This window comes from Salvelinus alpinus, chromosome 5 (assembly GCF_045679555.1).
Source record: "Salvelinus alpinus chromosome 5, SLU_Salpinus.1, whole genome shotgun sequence".
NCBI lineage: Eukaryota > Metazoa > Chordata > Actinopteri > Salmoniformes > Salmonidae > Salvelinus > Salvelinus alpinus.
This window is the reverse complement of record NC_092090.1, coordinates 86,155,829-86,176,813: the sequence shown is the minus strand read 5'-3', so window position 1 is coordinate 86,176,813 and position 20,985 is coordinate 86,155,829. Positions and strand designations below refer to the sequence as shown.

Below are 20,985 nucleotides of genomic sequence, written 5' to 3'. Positions count from 1 at the left end.
TTTAAGTGTCTCAAGGTTTAGTGACAAAACAGACCCAGACTAACTCAGCTTTTGGGTATTCACTATGTATGCTTGATGTGATGTGGTTTAGAGCTGCTCAGGATGATCTCAACCCTGTAATAGAGTACCGTCTGAAGTGTCTTGTCCTTCTCACCACAGTAGATACATATCCTACCACATGGTTCCAATGGTTCTGTGGGTTGTTAAAGCAAGGTACATTTGGATTTCAGCATTGGCCATATATGTCTTAATCCCTAATGCCCCATGTTTCCTGTTAGGCCTAGTTATTGTACTAAAACATGGCATGTTTTTATTATTTTCTGTTCTTTTCTCCCCATTCAGTTGCAGTACCATGCTGGCTTGGCGTCCAGTCTTCTTAACCAGCAGTCATTGAAGCGCTCAGCTAACCAAATGGGGGCATCTGCCAAGAGAAGACCCAAAGTCCAGCCCAGTACCCTGGTTCTGCCACCACAGTAAGTACAGCCCCTCTTCCTGCTTAAACATTTCCCTGATAGTTGCTAATGCAATGGCTGAATGACTGAAAGATGAATAATCTCCCTCCAGTTATTTGTCTTTCTGTTTAGAGTTGTCATAGTCCAGAGGGATCATGTGACTAATACAAATGGTGCATTGTCTTATTTTGTTGTCTTAGACCTCTTGCTTTGATAGGAGAGTGATGAGAGTGGGGGAAGGGCATGCAGGAGGTCTGGTTGGAGGGACTGAGGGACGACGTCCCCGGTGGAAGATGAAAGTGGTTGAAGGAGAGCGAAAATAGTGGTCCCCGCGGGCATAGTGCGTGGTCCCCAGCTGGAAAAGCTGCTACAAAACAGAAATCCATTGTGTGTTGGGCTCTTATGAATAGTCCTTGATCAGTGTGGTATTGTACCCTTAATAATCTTTGTACCCTGGTCTTTGAAATCGCCCACCTTTTTTCATCAATGTGCCTTTTGATAGATCTAGGCTTTGGTTTTCATAATGTTATTACAATGCAGCTTTCTGGTGGATCAGGTTTGCAGAATGTGTGAAAATGGCACCTGGTGCTCTCTTCTGTTCACCCTCACACCCCTTGTCAACAAAAGAAAGATCCTCACAAAATGTCAGATTCACTGGGTTTGGGTGACATTTTCCCCCCATATTTCCCATCTGGCACTTTAGCAGTTTTTGGCTTGGGAGGTAGGGCTGTCTTTGCTCAGTAAAGTGTCTGCACTCTGGATGTAAAAGGAAATATCAATAGTGGGCAACAGTGAAGGCACGGCTGTCACTGTACATCTTCCCTGAGCAGCTTCTCACTGTCCGTTTTCCTGCGTTGTGCCGGGGTGACTCTGAGCTTTGGGGAAGTCTAATGGCTCCGTACAGCACAGGAAGAGAGTGGATGAAGAGTGGGTCAAGGTGAAGCCAACCAGCGGCTGCTCTGTCAAACGTCATTGTTCTGATGAATTTGCCGTTTCTAAAAGGAGCAGCCAGCGCATGAATTATGCAGCACAACCTTTAAGTTTTTTTTGCATCCACCCTCCGGCATTTTTCTTCTGTATGTAGCTACAGAAATGCCCCAGAAAGTGCACGGTGTAATTACAGTATTCCAAAGAAATGTTGATGGTAGTGAAAATGATATGATAGTACTGAAAATGATATAATAATGGGTTTATGCAGACACTCTAGCTACCAAGGAGTCAACTCCTTAACAGACACATTTCTGTTGGAGATTAGATCAAAGGCAGGCCATTAGAGACTGGCCAGGGTGATTGTTCAAATCGAATATGCTTTGTCATGTGAGCTAATCCTTGAAATCAATCATGGTCAATGTATGGAGAAACCAGGTTATACAATCTAATAGCCTATTAGTCCAACAAGTCACAAGAAGAGTTTGGCATGCAGGAGTCAAGACTGGATGCTGAAGAGATTAACAAATAATAGAATACATCTGACTGCTAACTAGCATGCCTCATGGTAGGACGACGTCTGGGATGTGGCTTTGGTATGAGAGGGGGTTTCCAGACGCATATGAGAGAAGCGAAGAGGCAAAATTCTATTTAGCTGAATTTGCCGAAATAGTCATACCTGAACAGCAAACCTGGTTTTTAAAAAACAGATAAAGCAACACCTCACGGCACAACGTCTCTCCCCTATTTGACCTAGATATTTTGTGTTTATGTATTAATAAAATTTTATTTGTCACGTACGCATGGTTAGCAGATGTTAATGTCAGTGTAGCAAAATGCTTGTGCTTCTAGTTCCGACAGTGCAGTAACATCTCACAAATTCACAACAACTACAGTTTAAGTCGAAAGTTTACATACACTTAGGTTGGAGTCATTAAAACTCGTTTTTCAACCACTCCACAAATGTCTTATTTACAAACTATAGTTTTGGCAAGTCGTTTAGGACATCTACTTTGTGCATGACACAAGTCATTTTTCCAACAATTGTTCACAGAAAGATTATTTCACTTATATTTTGCCGTATCACAATTCCAATGGGTCAGAAGTTTACATACACTAAGTTGCCTGTGTCTTTAAACAGCTTGGAAAATTCCAGAAAATGTCATGGCTTTAGAAACTTCTGATAGGCTAATTGACATCATTTGAGTCAATTGGAGGCATACCTGTGGATGTATTTCAAGGTCTACCTTCAAACTCAGTGCCTCTTTGCTTGACATCATTGTAAAATCAAAAGAAATCAGCCAAGACCTCAGAAAAAAAGTTGTAGACCTCCACAATTCTGGTTCATCCTTGGGAGCAATTTCCAAACGCCTGAAGGTACCACGTTCATCTGTACAAACAATAGTACGCAAGTATAAACACCATGGGACCGCGCAGCCGTCATACCACTCAGGAAGGAGACGCGTTCTGTCTCCTGGAGATGCACTTTTCGCAACAAAGTACGGTCAAATCAATCCTGGAACAACAGCAAAGGACCTTGTGAAGATGCTGTAGGAAACAGGTACAAAAGTATCTATATCCACAGAAAACGAGTCCTATATCGACATAACCTGAAAGGCCGCTCAGCAAGGAAGAAGCCACTGCTCCAAAACCGCCCAAAAAAGCCAGACTACGGTTTTCAACTGCACATGGGGACAAAGTTTGTACTTTTTGGAGAAATATCCTCTGGTCTGATGAAACAAAAATAGAACTATTTGGCCATAATGACCATCGTTATGTTTGGAGGAAAAAGGGGGATGCTTGCATTGCAAGCCGAAGAACAACAACCCAACCGTGAAGCACGGGGGTGGCAGCATCATGTTGTGTGGATGCTTTGCTGCAGGACGGACTGGTGCACTTAACAAAATAGATCATGAGGGAGGAAAATGATGTGTATATATTCAAGTAACATCTCAAGACATCAGTCAGGAAGTTAAAGCTTGGTCGCAAATGGGTCTTCCAAATGGACAATGACCCCAAGCATACTTCCAAAGTTGTTGCAAAATGGCTTAAGGACAACAAAGTCAAGGTATTGGAGTGGCCATCACAAAGCCCTGACATCAATCCTATAGAAAATGTGTGCAGAACTGAAAAAGCATGTGCGAGCAAGGAGGCCTACAAAACTGACTCAGTTACACCAGCTCTGTCTTGAGGAATGGGCCAAAATTCCCCCAACTTATTGTGGGAAGCTTGTGGAAGGCTACCTGAAACGTTTGACCCAAGTTAAACAATTTAAAGGCAATGCTACCAAATACTAATTGAGTGTATGTAAACTTCTGACCCACTGGGAATGTGATCAAAGAAATAAAAGCTGAAATAAATCATTCTCTCTACTATTATTCAGACATTTCCGGTTCTCAAAATAAAGTGGTGATCCTAACTGACGTAAGACAGGACATTTTTACTTGGATTAAATGTCAAAAATTAAAAAATTAAATAAATGTATTTGGCTAAGGTGTATGTAAACATCCGACTTCAACTGTACCTTATACACACAAATGTAAAGAAGATGGAATAAGAATATGGACATATAAATATATGGATGAGCGTTGGCCGTGCGGCATAGGCAAGATGCAGTAGATGGTATGAAATACAGTATATACATATGAGATGAGTAATGTAGGATATGTAAACATTATTAAAGAGGCATTATTTAAAGTGACTAGTGATACCTTTATTAAAACTTCTTATGGCTGAGATCCCGTTAACGGGATTGATATCACAACAGCCAGTGAAAGTGCAGGGCGCCAAATTCAAACAACAGAAATCTCATAATTAAAATTCCTCAAACATACAAGTATTTTACACCATTTTAACGATAAACTTGTTGTAAATCCAGCCACAGTGTCCGATTTCAAAAAGGCTTTACGACGAAAGCACACCAAACAATTATGTTAGGTCACCACCAAGTCACAGAAAAACACAGCCATTTTTCCCAAGATAAAATTAATCACTAACCTTTAATGATCTTCATCAGATGACACTCATAGGACTTCATGTTACACAATACATGTATGTTTTGTTTGATAAAGTCCATATTTATATCCAAAAATCTTAGTTTACATTGGCGCGTTATGTTCAGTAATGTTTTGCCTCCAAAACATCCGGTGATTTTGCAGAGAGCCACATCAATTTACAGAAATACTCATAATAAACATTGATAAAAGATACAAGTATTATACATGGAACTTTAGATAAACTTCTCCTTAATGCAACCGCTGTGTCAGTTTTACGGAAAAAGCACACCATGCTATAATCTGAGTACAGCGCTCAGAGCCCAAACAAGCCATACAGATATCCGCCATGTTGTGGTGTCAACAGAAATCAGAAATAGTATTATAAATATTCACTTACCTTTGATGATCTTCATCAGAATGCACTCCCAGGAATCCCAGTTCCACAATAAATGTTTGTTTTGTTCGATAACGTCCAGAATGTATGTCCAAATACCTCCTTTTTGTTCGCGCGTTTAGTTCCAAAATCCAAATTGATGACGCGCAGGTCAGACGAAAAGTCAAAAAATTCCATTACAGTTCGTAGAAACATGTCAAACGATGTATAGAATCAATCTTTAGGATGTTTTTAACATAAATCTTCAATAATGTTTCAACCGGAGAATTCCTTTGTCTTCAGAAATGCGATGGAACGCAGGTCGCTCTCACGCGACCACGCGTGATCAGCTCATGCCAGACACCTGACTCAAAGAGCTCTCCTTCCCTCATTCTTCACAGTAGAAGCATCAAACAAGGTTCTAAAGACTGTTGACATCTAGTGGAAGCCTTAGGTAGTGCAATATGACCCCAAAGACACTGTATATTGGATAGGCAAACCTACAAACCTCAGATTTCCCACTTCCTGGTTGGATTTTTTCTCAAGTTTTTGCCTGCCATATGAGTTCTGTTATACTCACAGACATCATTCAAACAGTTTTATAAACTTCAGAGTGTTTTCTATCCAAATCTAATAATAATGTGCATATCTTAGCTTCTGGGACTGAGTAGCAGGCAGTTTACTCTGGGAACCTTATTCATCCAAGCTACTCAATACTGCCCCCAGCCATAAGAAGTTAAATCCATTTGTGAAATTGCCAGTGATTTGGTTCTGTATGTTGGCAGAAGCCATGCAGTTAGTGATGGCTGTTTAACAGTCTAATGGCCTTGATATAGAAGCTGTTTTTCAGTCTCTCGGTCCCAGCTTTGATGCACCTTTACTGACCTCGTCTCCTGGATGATAGCGGGGTGAACAGGCAGTGGCTCGGGTGGTTGTTGTCCTTGATGATCTTTTTGGCATTCCTGTGACATTGGGTGGTGTTGGTGTCCTGGAGGGCAGGTAGTTTGCCCCCGGTGATCCGTTGTGCAGACTGCACTACCCTCTGGAGAGCCTTGCGGTTGAGGGCGGTGCAATTGCCGTACCACGCGGTGGTACAGCCCAACAGGATGCTCTCGATTGTGCATCTGTAAAAGTTTGTGAGGGTTTTAAGTGACAAGCCACAGTTCTTCAGCCTCCTGAAGTGGGTGGACCATTTCAGGTTGTCCTTGATGTGTACGCCGAGGAACTTAAAAGTTTCCACCTTCTCCACTACTGTCCCGTCGATGTGGATAAGGGGGTGCTCCCTCTGCTGTTTCCTGAAGTCCACGATCATCTCCTTTGTTTTTTTGTCGTTAAGTGAGAGGTTGTTCTGACACCACACTCCGAGTGCCCTCACCTCCTCCTTGTAGGCTGTCTCGTCATTGTTGGTAATCAGGCCCACTACTGTTGTCATCTCAAACTTGATGATTGAGTTGGAGGTGTGCATGGCCACGCAGTTATGGGTGTACAGTAGACGGCTGAGCACGCACCCTTGTGGAGCCTCAGTGTTGAGGATCAGCGAAGTGGAGATGTTGTTTCCTACCTTCACCACCTGGGGGCAGCCCGCTTAATGATGAGCTTGGAAGGTACTATGGTGTTGAATGCTGAGCTGTAGTCAGTGAACAGCATTCTTACATAGGTATTCCTCTTGTCTAGATGGGATAGAGCAGTGTGCAGTGTGATGGCGATTGCATCGTTTGTGGACCTGTTGGGGTGCTATGCAAACTGAAGTGGGTCTAGATATGTAGCTATGTGCGCCATTTTAAAATGTATCTAGTTCTGTTATTGTCTATGAATGTTCTGTATTATGTCATGTTTTGTGTGGACGCCAGGAAGAGAAGCTGCTTCTTTCGCAACAGCTAATGGGGATCCTGATAAAATACCAAACGGTCAGATCACTGTATCAATGAGGCAGATCACTGTCATGCGTATGTGTTAATCCTCTAAATGGAGTCATGCTGAATGTAATCAGCTAAACTGGCACATATTGACTGACTCCTCTCATGCATAAGCCAACCTCCCTTAGACCGCTAGCTACCCCCCCCCCCCCCCCCGTCTGGATTATTATGTTAAGTGGTTAACACATTTAGGTTAATCATGCATCTCTTTGAGCTGCTAGAGTTGCTGCTTTGTTTAATCCAGAGACGCAGTGACCGAGTTAGAGCAATCTATTGTTAAAAGTGAAGATAAATGTATGTTTAGAGTCAAACTAACCAGTAAGCTTGATCGTGATTCCAACTGACTGACTGATATCAGATCTATTTTTTTCTCTGGAGGGGTACCACTGTAGACTGAGTGTACAAAATATTAGGAACACCTGCTCTTCCCGTGACATTGACTGACCAGGTGAATCCAGGGGTGAAAGCTATGATACCTTATTGATGTCACCTGTTAAAACCACTTCAATCAGTGTAGATGGTGAGGACACAGGTTAAAGAAGGATGTTTAAGCCTTGAGACATGGATTGTGTATGTGTGCCATTGAGGGTGAATGGGCAAGACAAAATATTTAAGTGTCTTTGAACGGGGTATGGTAGTAGGTGACAGGCCCTCTGGTTTGAGTGTGTCAAGAACTGTAATTCTGCTGGGGTTTTCACGCTCAACAGTTTCCCTGTGTATCAAGAATGGTCCACTACCCAAGGACATGCAGCCAACTTGACACAACAGTGGGAAGCATTGGCAGCAACAGTGGCCAGCATCCCTGTCGAATGCTTTTGACATCTTGTGGAGTCCACACCCCAACGAATTGAGGCTGTTCTGAAGGCAAAAGGGGGTGCAACTCAATAGTAGGAAGGTGTTTGTAATGTGTAGTCATATGGTGATATTGCCTCTGCTTCTGGAAGGTCACCTGCGTACTGTGAGCCGTGCAATGTCATTTTTGTGGGACTCGTGCTGGGGTTGTCGTCTGTTGGCCAACGATGATAATTCTGTCTCTCCTGGGACACAGACCTTTGTCCTTGGAAAATCAATTCAGATTGGCGTTGTCACCTTGGACTTGTCTATTCCTATCAGCATAGAGGCTAAGCAGGTCTATTGGGAGCCAACCCTATCCCCTTCCCCACTGCACTGCTCTCTTAGGTCTGGCCTTGTCACAAGCATCACACAAACACACGGGCTCCACGTCCACTCACATATTAACACGGTAACAGAACAAGAGGAGGAACATTTCTGAAACACAAGCTATTTTTCACATTGATCTTAAATGTGACATCACATTGTAACTGGGGGGTGATCATTTCCAGATGGTTTGTCTTCTCGTTGAAGCTTGGGCCATCACATGGTTCTTCCCATTTTCTTTCATTGATCCCTAATATTCTGAAACCATCTCTCCATATATTCTAGTGAGTCTGTGGATAAAATTCCAACTAAAAAAGGTACACCATTTTTAAAAGGATAACTTAAGATAAAAGTACTGAAAAGCCTATTGAATGAAAACTTAATGAGAAAATCTGTTGGCCAGTAAGTGGGAGTGTTTTCAGCAGTTGAATTACATTTATTTTGCGTGCACAAGGGAACCATGCCTGCAAAGCCTGTTAAGCACCTGCACAAGTTAAGTCTGAATACCAACTTACTGAGAAGTGAGTAGGAAAGGCATGTGTAATAAAGGTGTAATATCCTAAGTCGGAATCAGGCCCTATGTACATTGGGTTAAACATAGGCAGTAGAGTTGCTTAATAAAGATGCAGAACAATGTCAATTGGCAGCATTGTAGGGTGCAGGCTGCCAGACAGTTACAAGACAAGACTTGTTCTTACATCTAGCTGCTTAATAATTCATCTATGGAGTGAAACTCATTTAACCACAACACAACACATTTTCACTGACTCAAATCAGTATTGTAAATTAACATCTCCCTAGGCGTTGGATACTTGCCATTCTGGGCTAGGAGTTCCAAGTTCCACTTATAACCAAACCAAGTTATTTGAGCCTGACCCCCCCCAAACGTCCCCTGGTACATGTATGGTTCAACATTGAAAACTTCAGTACACCCTTTAAAAAAACAGCGGCCTCTGTTTCTTTAACTTGCAAGAAAAGCACTTGGATCGCAGGATGTCTCCAGTCTCCATGTAAAGTCGACTTCCCTAAAACGAAACCATGCACCATGGGGATACTCAATTAGCATAGCCCTAATTACTTGATATTGAGCTGCTCCCTAAATATTTGCCTCTGTGTGTAGAAGTGGCTGCCATATCATCCTTTGTCCTAATGAGGGCTTGGAATTGCCAAGACCTATATTATCACAATACTTAGGTGCCAATATAATATGTATTGCAATTCTGCTGCAGAGAAACAAGAGAGAGCCAAGAGAAAACAAGTTTTGGAGATAAGTGCTCAAAAATGTTGGCACAACATTTTAAAGATTTAAAAAGAAGACGGAGAACAAGCTATAGGATAAGAAATGCCAGAGTTTTGGCACAGGTACAACCGACAAACACTAGCTAATATTTACTACTTAGCAAAAAATCATATATATACACTACCAATCAAAAGTTTGGTAGTGTGTATATATAAGGGTTTTTCTTCATTTTTACTGTTTTCTACAGTGTAGAATACTAGTGGAGACATCAAAACTATGAAATAACACATATGGAATCATTCAGTAACTGGAAAAGTGTTAAACAGAGATTCTTCAAAGTAGCCACCCGTTCTTTGCCTTGATGACAGCTTTGCACAATCTTCAGAAACGTTGAGCTCTGCCATGTCTGGAGTGCTCACAGCAAATGTGGCCCTGATGAGAGACAATAGTCTATAGATGGTTCGGAGGGTTAAAGATGAAAACACAATGGCGCAAAAACGTTCAGCTCGCTGTAGACTGACAATGTACTTTCATTTTCTTGTGGGGAGAGCACCCCTGTGCTCTGATTGGCTTCCCAATTTAAGCCTTCATCAACAGCCGAATATTCTGAATGTTGAATTGTGAAAGTCAACCACCCCTTGCCACCAAGTCCTCCATGGTGCGGGCAGCAGGTGATTCTGGGACATCATCATGTAACCTAGTGACCACATTGAGCAATCAAAACCCAGCAATCAAATTCAAATGTTCCAAACAGGGAATTTAGGCCTAACTCTATGCGAGAGCTGATTGTACATATGGATTAAAAAAATAGGACTTGACTAAAAGAAAACACATGAAGATTAGATTGTCTGTGTAGCAGCTAGTCTTTTTGAAGCTACAGTATGAATACTGTATTTATCCTTCCGCTGACAACACTACCTTATGCACTTTGCTGAATATTCCTCCACTGAATAATCTTCCCATTAGTGTTCATGAGAGATGTTTTATTGAAAAATTTACCAGGCATAATATTGGTAATATAGAGGTATGAACGTGGACTTGGTTTGGTTATAAGTGGAACTTGGAACTCCTAGCCCAGAATGGCAAGTATCCAACGCCTAGGGAGATGTTAATTTATAATACTGATTTGAGTCAGTGAAAATGTGTTGTGTTGTGGTTAAATGAGTTTCACTCCATAGATGAATTATTAAGCAGCTAGATGTAAGAACAAGTTTTGCCTTGTAACTGTCGGGCAGCCTGCACCCTACAATTCTGCCAATTGACATTGTTCTGCATCTTTATTAACTTGTTTGGGATAGGGGGCAGCAAAAATCCAAACAGGAAGTGGGAAATCTGAGGTTTGTAGTTTTTGAACTCACCCCTATCGAATACACAGGGGGATATGGGTTATTTTTCACTTCCTAAGGCTTCCACTAGATGTCAACCGTCTTTAGAACGTGGTTTCAGGCTTCTCATGTGAAGGGGGGCCGGATGGGAGCTGTTTTACTAAGGGGTCTGCCTACAGCCTCGTTCTCAGTCATGCGCTTTCACTTGAGAGGTTGCTCTCGTTCCAGTGCAATTCTACAGAAAATGGAATTCTCCGGTTGGAACAGTATTGAACTTTTATGATAAAAACATCCTTTAGATTGATTCTATACTTAGTTTGACAAGTTTCTTCGACCTGTAATATAACTTTTTGAACGTTTCGTCCGAATTGGACCAGATCGCGCTTTTGGATTGTTTACCAAACGCCCTAACAAAAGACGCTATTTGACATAAATGGACATAAATGATGGACATTATCGAACAAAACAAGCATTTATTGTGGAACTGCGATTCCTGGGAGTGCATTCTGATGAAGATCATCAAAGGTAAGTGAATATTTATATATGAATAATATGAATAATGTTGACTACCCAACATGGCGTATATTTCTCTGGCTGGTTTGGGCTCTGAGCGCCGTTCTCAGATTATGCTTTTTCCGTAAAGTGTTTTTGAAATCTGACAGAGGTTGCATTAAGGAGAAGTGTATCTAAAGTTTCATGTGTAATAGCTGTATTTTCATCAACATTTATTATGAGTATTTCTGTGAATTCATGTGGCTCTCTGCAATATCACTGCATGTTTTGGAACTACTGAATCTAACACGCCAATGTAAAATAAGATTTCTGGATATAAATATGAACTTTACCGAACAAAACATACATGTATTGTGTAACATGAAGTCCTATGAGTGTCATCTGATGAAGATCATCAAAGGTTAGGGATTCATTTTATCTCTATTTGTGCTTTTTGTGACTCCTCTCTTTTGGCGGGAAAAATGGCTGGGTTTATCTGTGACTTGGTGGTGACCTAACATAATCGTTTGTGGAGCTTTCGCTGTAAAGCATTTTTGAAATCAGACACTGTGGCTGGATTAACAAGCATTTTATCTTTAAAATGGTGCCTAATACTTGTGTGTTTGAGAAATTTGATTTCTGAGATTTCTGTTGTTTTGTATTTGGCGCCCTGCAATTTTATTGGCTGTTGGCAGTCCTAGACAGGTTAAGCAACTCTACTGCCTATGTTCAACCCAATGCACATAGGGCCTGATTCCAACTTAGGATATTACACCTTTATTACACATGCCTTTCCTACTCACTTCTCAGTAAGTTGGTATTCAGACTTACCTTGTGCAGGTGCTTAACAGGCTTTGCAGGCATGGTTCCCTTGTGCACACAAAATAAATGTAAATCAACTGCTGAAAACACTCCCACTTACTGGCCAACAGATTTTCTCATTAAGTTTTCATTCAATAGGCTTTTCAGTACATTTATCTTAAGTCATCCCTTTAAAAATGGTGTACCTTTTTTAGTTGGAATTTTGTCCACAGACTCAGTAGAATATATGGAGAGAATGGGTTCAGAATATTAGGGATCAATGAAAGAAATCCATCTAAATATATGCATATTCGTCTCTGTTTCAGCACCAATTGGTACATTTTAAAATACTCTGATCTTGTAGATTATTTAGGGTTAGGAAACTATTTGTGAAAAAAAAAAAATGTAAAACAGGTTTGGAGAGCCTTTAAAAACATTCAGTTCTTCAACCCATGGTAATATTGGAAGATTAGTGTACATAGAATTATAATAGGGAGAATAGTGTACAATACTAGGCTATACCCTTGTCTGTTACCTGCACTAGCCATGGAACTGTGTGACGACACAGCCAAGTATTGTGCCATGCGTCGGGTTCAAACTGTTGCAGCTTGGTCTGAGCTCTGCTAAATAACAATTTAATTAGCCCACATGTCTTTAAAAAAAGATATATACTACCGTTCAAAAGTTTGGGGTCACTTAGAAATGTCCTTGTTTTTGAAAGAATAGCAAAAATGTTGGTCCATTAAAAAACATCAAATTGATCAGAAATACAGTGTAGACATTGTTAATGTTGTAAATGACTATTGTAGCTGGAAACGGCAGATTTTTTATGAAATATTTACATAGGCGTACAGAGACCCATTATCAGCAAACATCACTCCTGTGTTCCAATGGCATGTTGTGTTAGTTTGAGAAACAGACGCCTCACAAGTCCTTAACTGGCAGCTTCATTAAATAATACCCACAAAACACCAGTCTCAATGTCAACAATGAAGAGACGACTCCGGGATGCTGGCCTTCGAGGCAGAGTTGCAAAGAAAAAGCCATATCTCAGACTGGCCAATAAAAATAAAAGATTAAGATGGGCAAAAGAACACAGACCCTGGACAGAGGAACTCTGCCTAGAAGGCCAGCATCCCAGAGTCGCATCTTCACTGTTGACGTTGAGACGGGTGTTTTGCGGGTACTATTTAATGAAGTTGCCAGTTGAGGACTTGTGAGGCGTCTGTTTCTCAAACTAGATACTCTAATGTACTTGACTTCTTGCTTAGTTGTGCACCGGGGCCTCCCACTCTTTTTATTCTGGTTAGGGCCAGTTTGCGCTGTTCTGTGAAGAGTGTAGTACACAACGTTGTACGAGGTCTACGGTTTCTTGACAGTTTCTCGCATGGAATTGCCTTCATTTCTCAGAACAAGAATAGACTGACGAGTTTCAGAAGAAAGATCTTGGTTTCTGGCCATTTTGAGCCTGTAATCAAACCCACAAATGCCAATGCTCCAGATATTCAACTAGTCTAAAGAAGGCCAGTTTTATTGCTTCTTTAATCAGTTTTCAGCTGTGCTAACATAATTGCAAAAGGGTTTTCTAATGATCAATTAGCCTTTTCAAATTATAAACTTGGATTAGCTAACACAACGTGCCATTGGAACACAGGAGTGATTATTGGCCTCTCTATGTACGCCTATGTGGATATTCCATAAAAAAAATTCTGCCCTTTCCAGCTACAATAGTCATTTACAACATTAACAATGTCTACACTGTATTTCTGATCAATTTGATGTTATTTTAATGGACAAAAAATGTGATTTTCTTTCAAAAACAAGGACATTTCTTAGTGACTCCAAACTTTTGAACGGTAGTGTATATTATCAACTGTTACTAATGATCCTCAGCAACAACCAGCTGAAGGGAACTAACAGTAAATTGACAGTTGAATGTGTGTGGTTATTAGGCCTACTGAGGGTCGGTCGATACTGATAGTTGCTAATATTTAACATGATAGAAAAGAGGCGGGTTGGCCAATAAATAAGACATTCGAGACTGCCCCTCCCTGCAAGTTAAAAGGCTAGGCTCTACAATTTAAATTCTGCATAATGGCACAGCATTTCATAAACTTTACTGTGGGAAAGTTATGTTGATATGCTTCAGTTTGCTGCCATATGACTGGTTTCACATTTGTCTCCAGCTATTATAAGGTAGAATTGATCTAAAACAACAGTCATTTATATTTACAATTCCCTTATCCAAACTGATTACTCATTTACCTAGCTCTTATCAAGTTGTAAGTTGTAATGCATGGAGAATGCTGTTATTTCTATCGGAAAAAAGAGAGTATATACTTTGTCCACTTGTACTTGAAACTAGCAGGTTTGCTCGACTTCATTCATGGTTTCATCTCAGGTAAAGGTAGTGGAATTATTAGGGAATTTACTCAAGGTCAGAACAAGGCATATCTGTAGTCACACCTTCATTTATTCTATCTCCACCCCAAAAGAAAAGCGGGTAAATAGCATTCTATTAATGAGGGGAATAAAACTATTTCGTACATTTTAGAATAAGGCTGTAACCTAACAATGTTTAAATAAATAAATAAATACTTTCCAAAGGCAGTGTTTAGACCCCTTGACTTTTTCCACATGTTGTAAGGTTACAGCCTTATTCTAGAATATCATTAATCTACACACAATACCCCATAATGACAAAACAAAACAAAAAAGTATTTTTTGGGGTAATTTATATGAAATAAAACAAGACATCACATTTACATAAGTATTCAGACCGTTTACTCAGTACTCTGTTGAAGCACCTTTGGCAGTGATTACAGCGTTGAGTCTTCCTCTCAAGCTCTGTCAGGTTGGTGCACAGCTATTTTCAGGTCTCTCCAGAGAGGTTTGTTCGGGTTCGAGTCCGGGCTCTGGCTGGGCAGTTCAAGGACATTCAGAGATTGTCCCAAAGCCACTCCTGCATTGCCTTGGCTGTGTGCTTAGGGTCGTGGTCCTGTTGGAAGGTGAACCTTCGCCCCAGTCTGAGGTCCTGAGCGCTCTGGAGCAGGTTTTCATCAAGGATCGCTCTGTACTTGTTCAGTTCATCTTTCCCTCGATCCTGACTAGTCTCAGAGTCCCTGCTGCCAAAAGACATCCCCTCAGCATGATGCTGCCACCAATTTGATTTGATTTGACCACCATGCTTCACCGTAGGGATGGTACCAGGTTTCCTCCAGACGTGACGCTTGGCATTCAGGACAAAGAGTTCCGTCTTGGTTTCATCAGACCAGAGAATCTTGTTTCTCATGGTCTGAGAGTCTTTAGGTGCCTTTTGGCAAACTCCAAGTGGGCTGTCATGTGCCTTTTACTGAGGACTGGCTTCGGTCTGGCCACTCTACCATAAAGGCCTAATTGGTGGAGGGCTGCAGAGATGGTTGTCCTTCTGGAAGGTTCTCCCATTTCCACAGAGGAACTCTTGAGCTCTGTCAGAGTGACCATCAGGTTCTTGGTCATCTCCCTGACCGAGGCCCTTCTCCCTGGATTGCTCAGTTTGGTCGGGCGGCCAGCTCTAGGAAGAGTCTTGGTGGTTCCAAACTTCTTCCATTTAAGAATGATAGAGGCCACTGTGACAGAATCCTGTCTCGGAGCTCTACGGACAATTCCTTCGACCTCATGGCTTGGTGTTTGCTCTGACATGCACTGTCAACTCTACCTTATGTAGACAGGTGTGTGCCTTTCCAAGTTATGTCCAATCAATTGAATTTACCAAAGGGGGACTCCAAGTTATAGAAACATCTCAAGGATGATCCATGTAAACAGGATGCACCTGAGCTCAATTTTGAGTCTCATAGCAAAGGGTCTGAATACTTATATAAATATTTTTTATACATTTTCAAAAATATCTAAAAACCTGTTTTCACTTTGTCATTATGGGGTATTGTGTGTAGATTGCTGAATAAATTGTTTTATTTATTCCAGTTTAGAATAAGGCTGTAACCTAACAAAATGTAGAAAAAGTCAAGGGGTCTTAATACTTTCCAAATGCACTGTTTTGTAGTTTGAAACATTTGCTATTTTTTTCCCCTAAGGGTAAAAATGTTCTCTGTCATTCTCCAGGTATGTGGACGACGTGATATCAAGGATCGGCAGGATGTTTCCAGACATGTCAATTGAACTCTTCCGACCCAACGGGACGTCAGCAGTACTTCTGGTAAGATTCCTCCTCACCACCGGGAGTACAACACTCCTCTGGTCCAAAACTGCTTCTCACACATTCAACATCTGACCAATTATTCAAGTTTGGAAGGCCACTCCCAATATAAATATATAAAAATGCTGACCAAGATGATATTTGCATGGTGTCAGCAATATCCACAAAAGAACATGCAAGCTATGCACCTATTCCTCAGTTTTTTCCTTCATCGGATACCAGAATGAGTGCAGCTTCCTGTCCATGACTGCTGTCCAAAAATACAGAACCAAGGAGCTATTATGGTGTGTGCATTCTGTGGCAAGAAATCCATGATAGAGGAACACTGGTTAAGTTCCTTGACTAATGATTGTCATGTGCAGTTGAAAGGGTACTGCACATCTGACTGTTCATGCAAGAGGTAGATTATAGAGAAACATCTTCAGTCCTCCTACCAACACTAGGTTCTCCCCAGCTCTGCTTTTGCTCTGAGTTTTATTTATACGAAGTGCTTAAGCATTCGAAGAAGACTTGAACTGTTAAATATTAATACTACCTGTAATTATTAACCTCTAACGAGTCACAAACCCGGATCCGGGATCCCCCCCCATCAAAAAAGCTGACTAGCATAGCCTAGCCTAACCCGACAGGGATATCATATAACATAATTTTCATGAAATCACAAGTCCAATACAGCAAATGAAAGATAAACATCTTGTGAATCCAGCCATCATTTCCGATTTTTAAAATGTTTTACAGCGAAAACACAATATGTATTTCTATTAGCTAACCACAATAGCAAAAGACTCAACCGCATATTTTCAACATTTTTCTACCGCATAGGTAGCTATCACAAAACCGACCAAATAGAGATATAATTAGTCACTAACCAAGAAACAACTTCATCAGATGACAGTCTTATAACATGTTATACAATAAATCTATGTTTTGTTCGAAAATGTGCATATTTGAGGTATAAATCATAGTTTTACATTGCAGCTACCATCAAAAATATCACCAAAGCAGCCCGAATAATTACAGAGAGCAACGTGAAATACCTAAATACTCATTTAAAACATAAATGAAAAAAATGAATAAAACATTTATGAAAAATACATGGTGTACAGCAAATGAAAGATAAACATCTTGTGAATCCAGCCAATATTTCCGATTTTTTTAAAGTGTTTTACAGCGAAAACACAATATAGCATTATATTAGCTTACCACAATAGCCAAACACACAGATACATTTATCAGCAGCAAAAGGTAGCGATCGCAAAAACCAGCAAACGATATAAAATGAATCACTAACCTTGACCAACTTCATCAGATGACAGTCTTATAACATCATGTTACACAATACACTTATGTTTTGTTCGAAAATGTGCATATTTTGAGCTGCAAACCGTGGTTATACATTGTGAATATGTAGCATCGATTCACCAAATTATCCAGAGATATTTTGGACAGTCACCTAATCTGACCAAAGAACTCATCATAAACTTTACTAAAAAATACATGTTGGACAGCAAATGAAAGATACACTAGTTCTTAATGCAATCGCCGTGTTAGATTTTTAAAAATATCTTTACCATAACAAACCGCTTACGTTATAGCGAGACAGCGCCCGCAAAATGGGCGGAAAATAGGACTAAACATTTTCCACAGAAATACGAAATAACATCATAAATGGTTCCTACTTTTGCTGAGCTTCCATCAGAATCTTGTACAAGGAGTCCTTTGTCCAGAATAAATCGTTGTTTGGTTTTAGAATGTCCTCTTCTCCTGTCGAATTAGCAACCTTAGCTAGCCATGTGGCGCGAACATGTCCAAATTCTCCTGACGCAAAGAAAGGAAAATTCCAAAACTCGCAAATAAACGTTGAATAAACTGATACAACTCCTTCCCGCGCCTAGGTAGAGAAAGGAAATTGTGGCCACGTCATTCCAAGAGCTCTTGTTCGACCTCAGATCAAGCTAGACACCCCATTCCACCTTCCACTGCCTGTTGACATCTAGTGGAAAGCGTATGCAGTGCATGCAAATCCATAGAAATTAGGCAATTGAATAGGCAGGCCCTGGAACAGAGCATCGTTTTCAGATTTTTCACTTCCTGTCTGGAAGTTTGCTGCCAAATGTGTTCTGTTTTACTCACAGATATAATTTAAACAGTTTTAGAAACGTGAGAGTGTTTTCTATCCAATAGTAATAATAATATGCATATTGTACGATCTAGAATAGAGTACGAGGCCGTTTAAATTGGGCACGATTTTTTCCAAAGTGGAAATAGCGCCCCCCTATTGACAAGAAGTTTTAACATGGTTCCCTGGGATGTGTGGTGGAGCTCTGCTCTACAGTAGCATACATACTGCTGAACGACACAGCTACTGTTCTTTACCGTCTCTTACCACAAAAAGGGCCCTACAAAGTCGGTGCCTCTGACTTAGTGATGTGAGGAATAGCACTCTGGTCAGTCTTGCTATTTTAATCATGACCGCCAGGTCGTCAGCACTCAGCACTTTGGCCTTTCCTTTAAGTATTTTTGTATTTTATGACAGATCCCCATTAGCTGTTGCCAAGGCTACTCTTCCTGGGGTCCAAACAAGATTAAGGCAATTACATACAAAATAATACAGTACATCACACAACACATTATTACACACTACATAACTACAATACAACACATTATAACATAATAATCTACCACATCTCTACAATACAATACAACACATTATTGCACACTACTCTACCACAACATATCTACAATACAAAATCCATAATACAGTAATATAACAATATAACAATGTAAGTGTGTGTAGAGTGCGTGTGTTAGCGTGTCTTCACAGTCCGCGCTGTTCTCCTTATGAGGTGTAGTTTTTCCTTTTTTTTCTTGCATTAGTTACAGTGCCTTCAGAAATTAATAAAAAATGATAAGCCGAAATGTCAATAAGTATTCAACCCCATTTATGGCAAGCATAAATAAATTCAAAAGTAAAAATGTGCTTAACAAGTCACATAATAAGTTGCAAGGACTCACTCTGTGTGCAATAATAGTGTTTAACATAATATTTGAATCGCTACCTCAACTCTGTACCCCACACATACAATTATCTGTATGGTCCCTCAGTCGAGCAGTGAATTTCGAACACAGATTCAACCACAAAGTCCAGGGAGGTTTTCCAATGCCTTGCAAATAAGCCCCCCCCCCCCCCTTTTTTTTTATTAAATAAATTTTCCCCCCTTTTCTCCCCAATTTTTCGTGGTATCCAATTGTTAGTAATTACTATCTTGTCTCATCGCTACAACTCCCGTACGGGCTCGGGAGAGACGAAGGTCGAAAGCCATGCGTCCCCCGAAACACAACCCAACCAAGCCGCACTGCTTCTTAACACAGCGCGCCTCCAACCCGGAAGCCAGCCGCACCAATGTGTCGGAGGAAACACCGTGCACCTGGCTCCCTTGGTTAGCGCGCACTGCGCTCGGCCCGCCACAGGAGTCGCTGGTGCGCGATGAGACAAGGATATCCCTACCGGCCAAACCCTCTCTAACCCGGACGACGCTAGGCCAATTGTGCGTCGCCCCACGGACCTCCCGGTCGCGGCCGGCTGCGACAGAGCCTGGGCGCAAACCCAGAGTCTCTGGTGGCGCAGCTTGCGCTGCGATGCAGTGCCCTAGACCACTGCGCCACCCGGAAGGCAAGAAGGGCACCTTTTGATAGAGATAAAAACATTTAACAAAGAAGACCTTGAATATCCCTTTGAGCATGATGAAGTTATTAATTACTCTTTGGATGGTGTATTAATACACCCAGTCACTACAAAGATACAAGCGTCCTTCCTAACTCAGTTGCTGGAGAGGAAGGAAAACGCTCAGGGATTTCTCCGTGAGGCCAATGGTGACTTTAAAATATTTACAGGGTTTAATGGCTGCGATAGGAGAACTGATGATGGATCAACAAAATTGTAGTTACTCCACAAGACTAACCTAATTGACAGAGTGAAAAGGGAACCTGAGCAGAATAAAATATTGCAAAAGATTCATCCTGTTTGTAGCACATTTACTAAAGTAGCACTGCAAAAAATGCGACAAAGCAAATAACTTTCTGTCCTAAATACAAAGTGTTATGTTTGGGGCAAATCCAATACAACACATTACTGAGTACTAATGTTCCCCATAATTCTTTTGTAGCACTGAGAAAATGTAAGGTCTTTTGAGTGAAATTTTTGTGCAACTTCCGGTGCGCATTTACAGTGAACACTGAGGCTATACCATTACAGTTTTAGACAGTAGCCTCGTGGCCAATGTTCCCTCAAAAAAATATCAACAGTGAGCAAATTTCAGGTCTGCTAAGCTCAAACTTGAATGTTGTGTGGAGTACAGGCTGAGTCGTGCGCAATATAATGTTTTGTTTCGGTATTTTGCATGGGAAGTGGCTAATATTGCATTGATTCGATCACAATTGCCACAGTAAAGGGAAACGTTGATAGTGTTAGCTAACAGGGAGAGCTCTAGAATGTTGAGTGAAGTTAAATCTCATGCTTCTCTCTGTGGGCTGATAGTTCTTCTGCGCTTTGCGTGGCAGTCCCAGGGGAGCTACTAGGCAGTCTCGGGCGCATTTGAGCATAATATAGGCCTACCAACAAAACTAATAGACAAAATCCAATAAGATTTTCACATGGAAATATATTTTGATTTCAATGATATAGCCTACCGTAGCCTATATGTGGTGTTCAATGCAGGCCTAGATTGCATGAGTCTTTTAAAAACATTTTTACATTATGAAGGGCTTGACATTATTTTACTTGGTCTGGTACACCATGTGCCAAATAGGTGACTGTAAATAGCATTGTGTTGTATGATGCAAGAAACCACTTTACAAAATAAAATGTATTATTATTACAATATAGAAAATTAGACAATGTAGGCTGCCCCTCTGCCTATTGGCTTATTTGCATATTCAAGCATGTCTCAAAATACAACACTGCTCCTTCTAATTAAGACATACGCCTTTTACCGGACTCGCTTTTCACAGACAGCTTGAAATGTAGCCTACGCGTTCCTGCCCTATACATATCTCTAACTAGGCTAATCATTTGCTAAGGAGCAAAGAATATCAACAAATCTGCACACGT

The 20,985-nt window shown here is 40.9% G+C and overlaps 1 protein-coding gene across 6 annotated transcripts in view; it reads left to right on the top strand.

Annotated features, from left to right (window-relative positions):
- The window catches only part of med27 (mediator complex subunit 27), a 99,827-nt gene that overhangs the window by 46,019 nt on the left and 32,823 nt on the right, over nt 1-20,985 (top strand). For all 6 annotated transcript variants that reach the window (XR_011675218.1, XR_011675219.1, XR_011675217.1 and 3 more), the window contains exons 3-4: nt 343-473; nt 15,782-15,875. Coding sequence is in view for 3 of the 6 variants with exons in the window: in XM_071404006.1 (XP_071260107.1) it covers nt 343-473; nt 15,782-15,875 (225 nt within the window). In the remaining 3 variants the exon portion in view is untranslated. The remainder of the gene's footprint in view (nt 1-342; nt 474-15,781; nt 15,876-20,985) is intronic.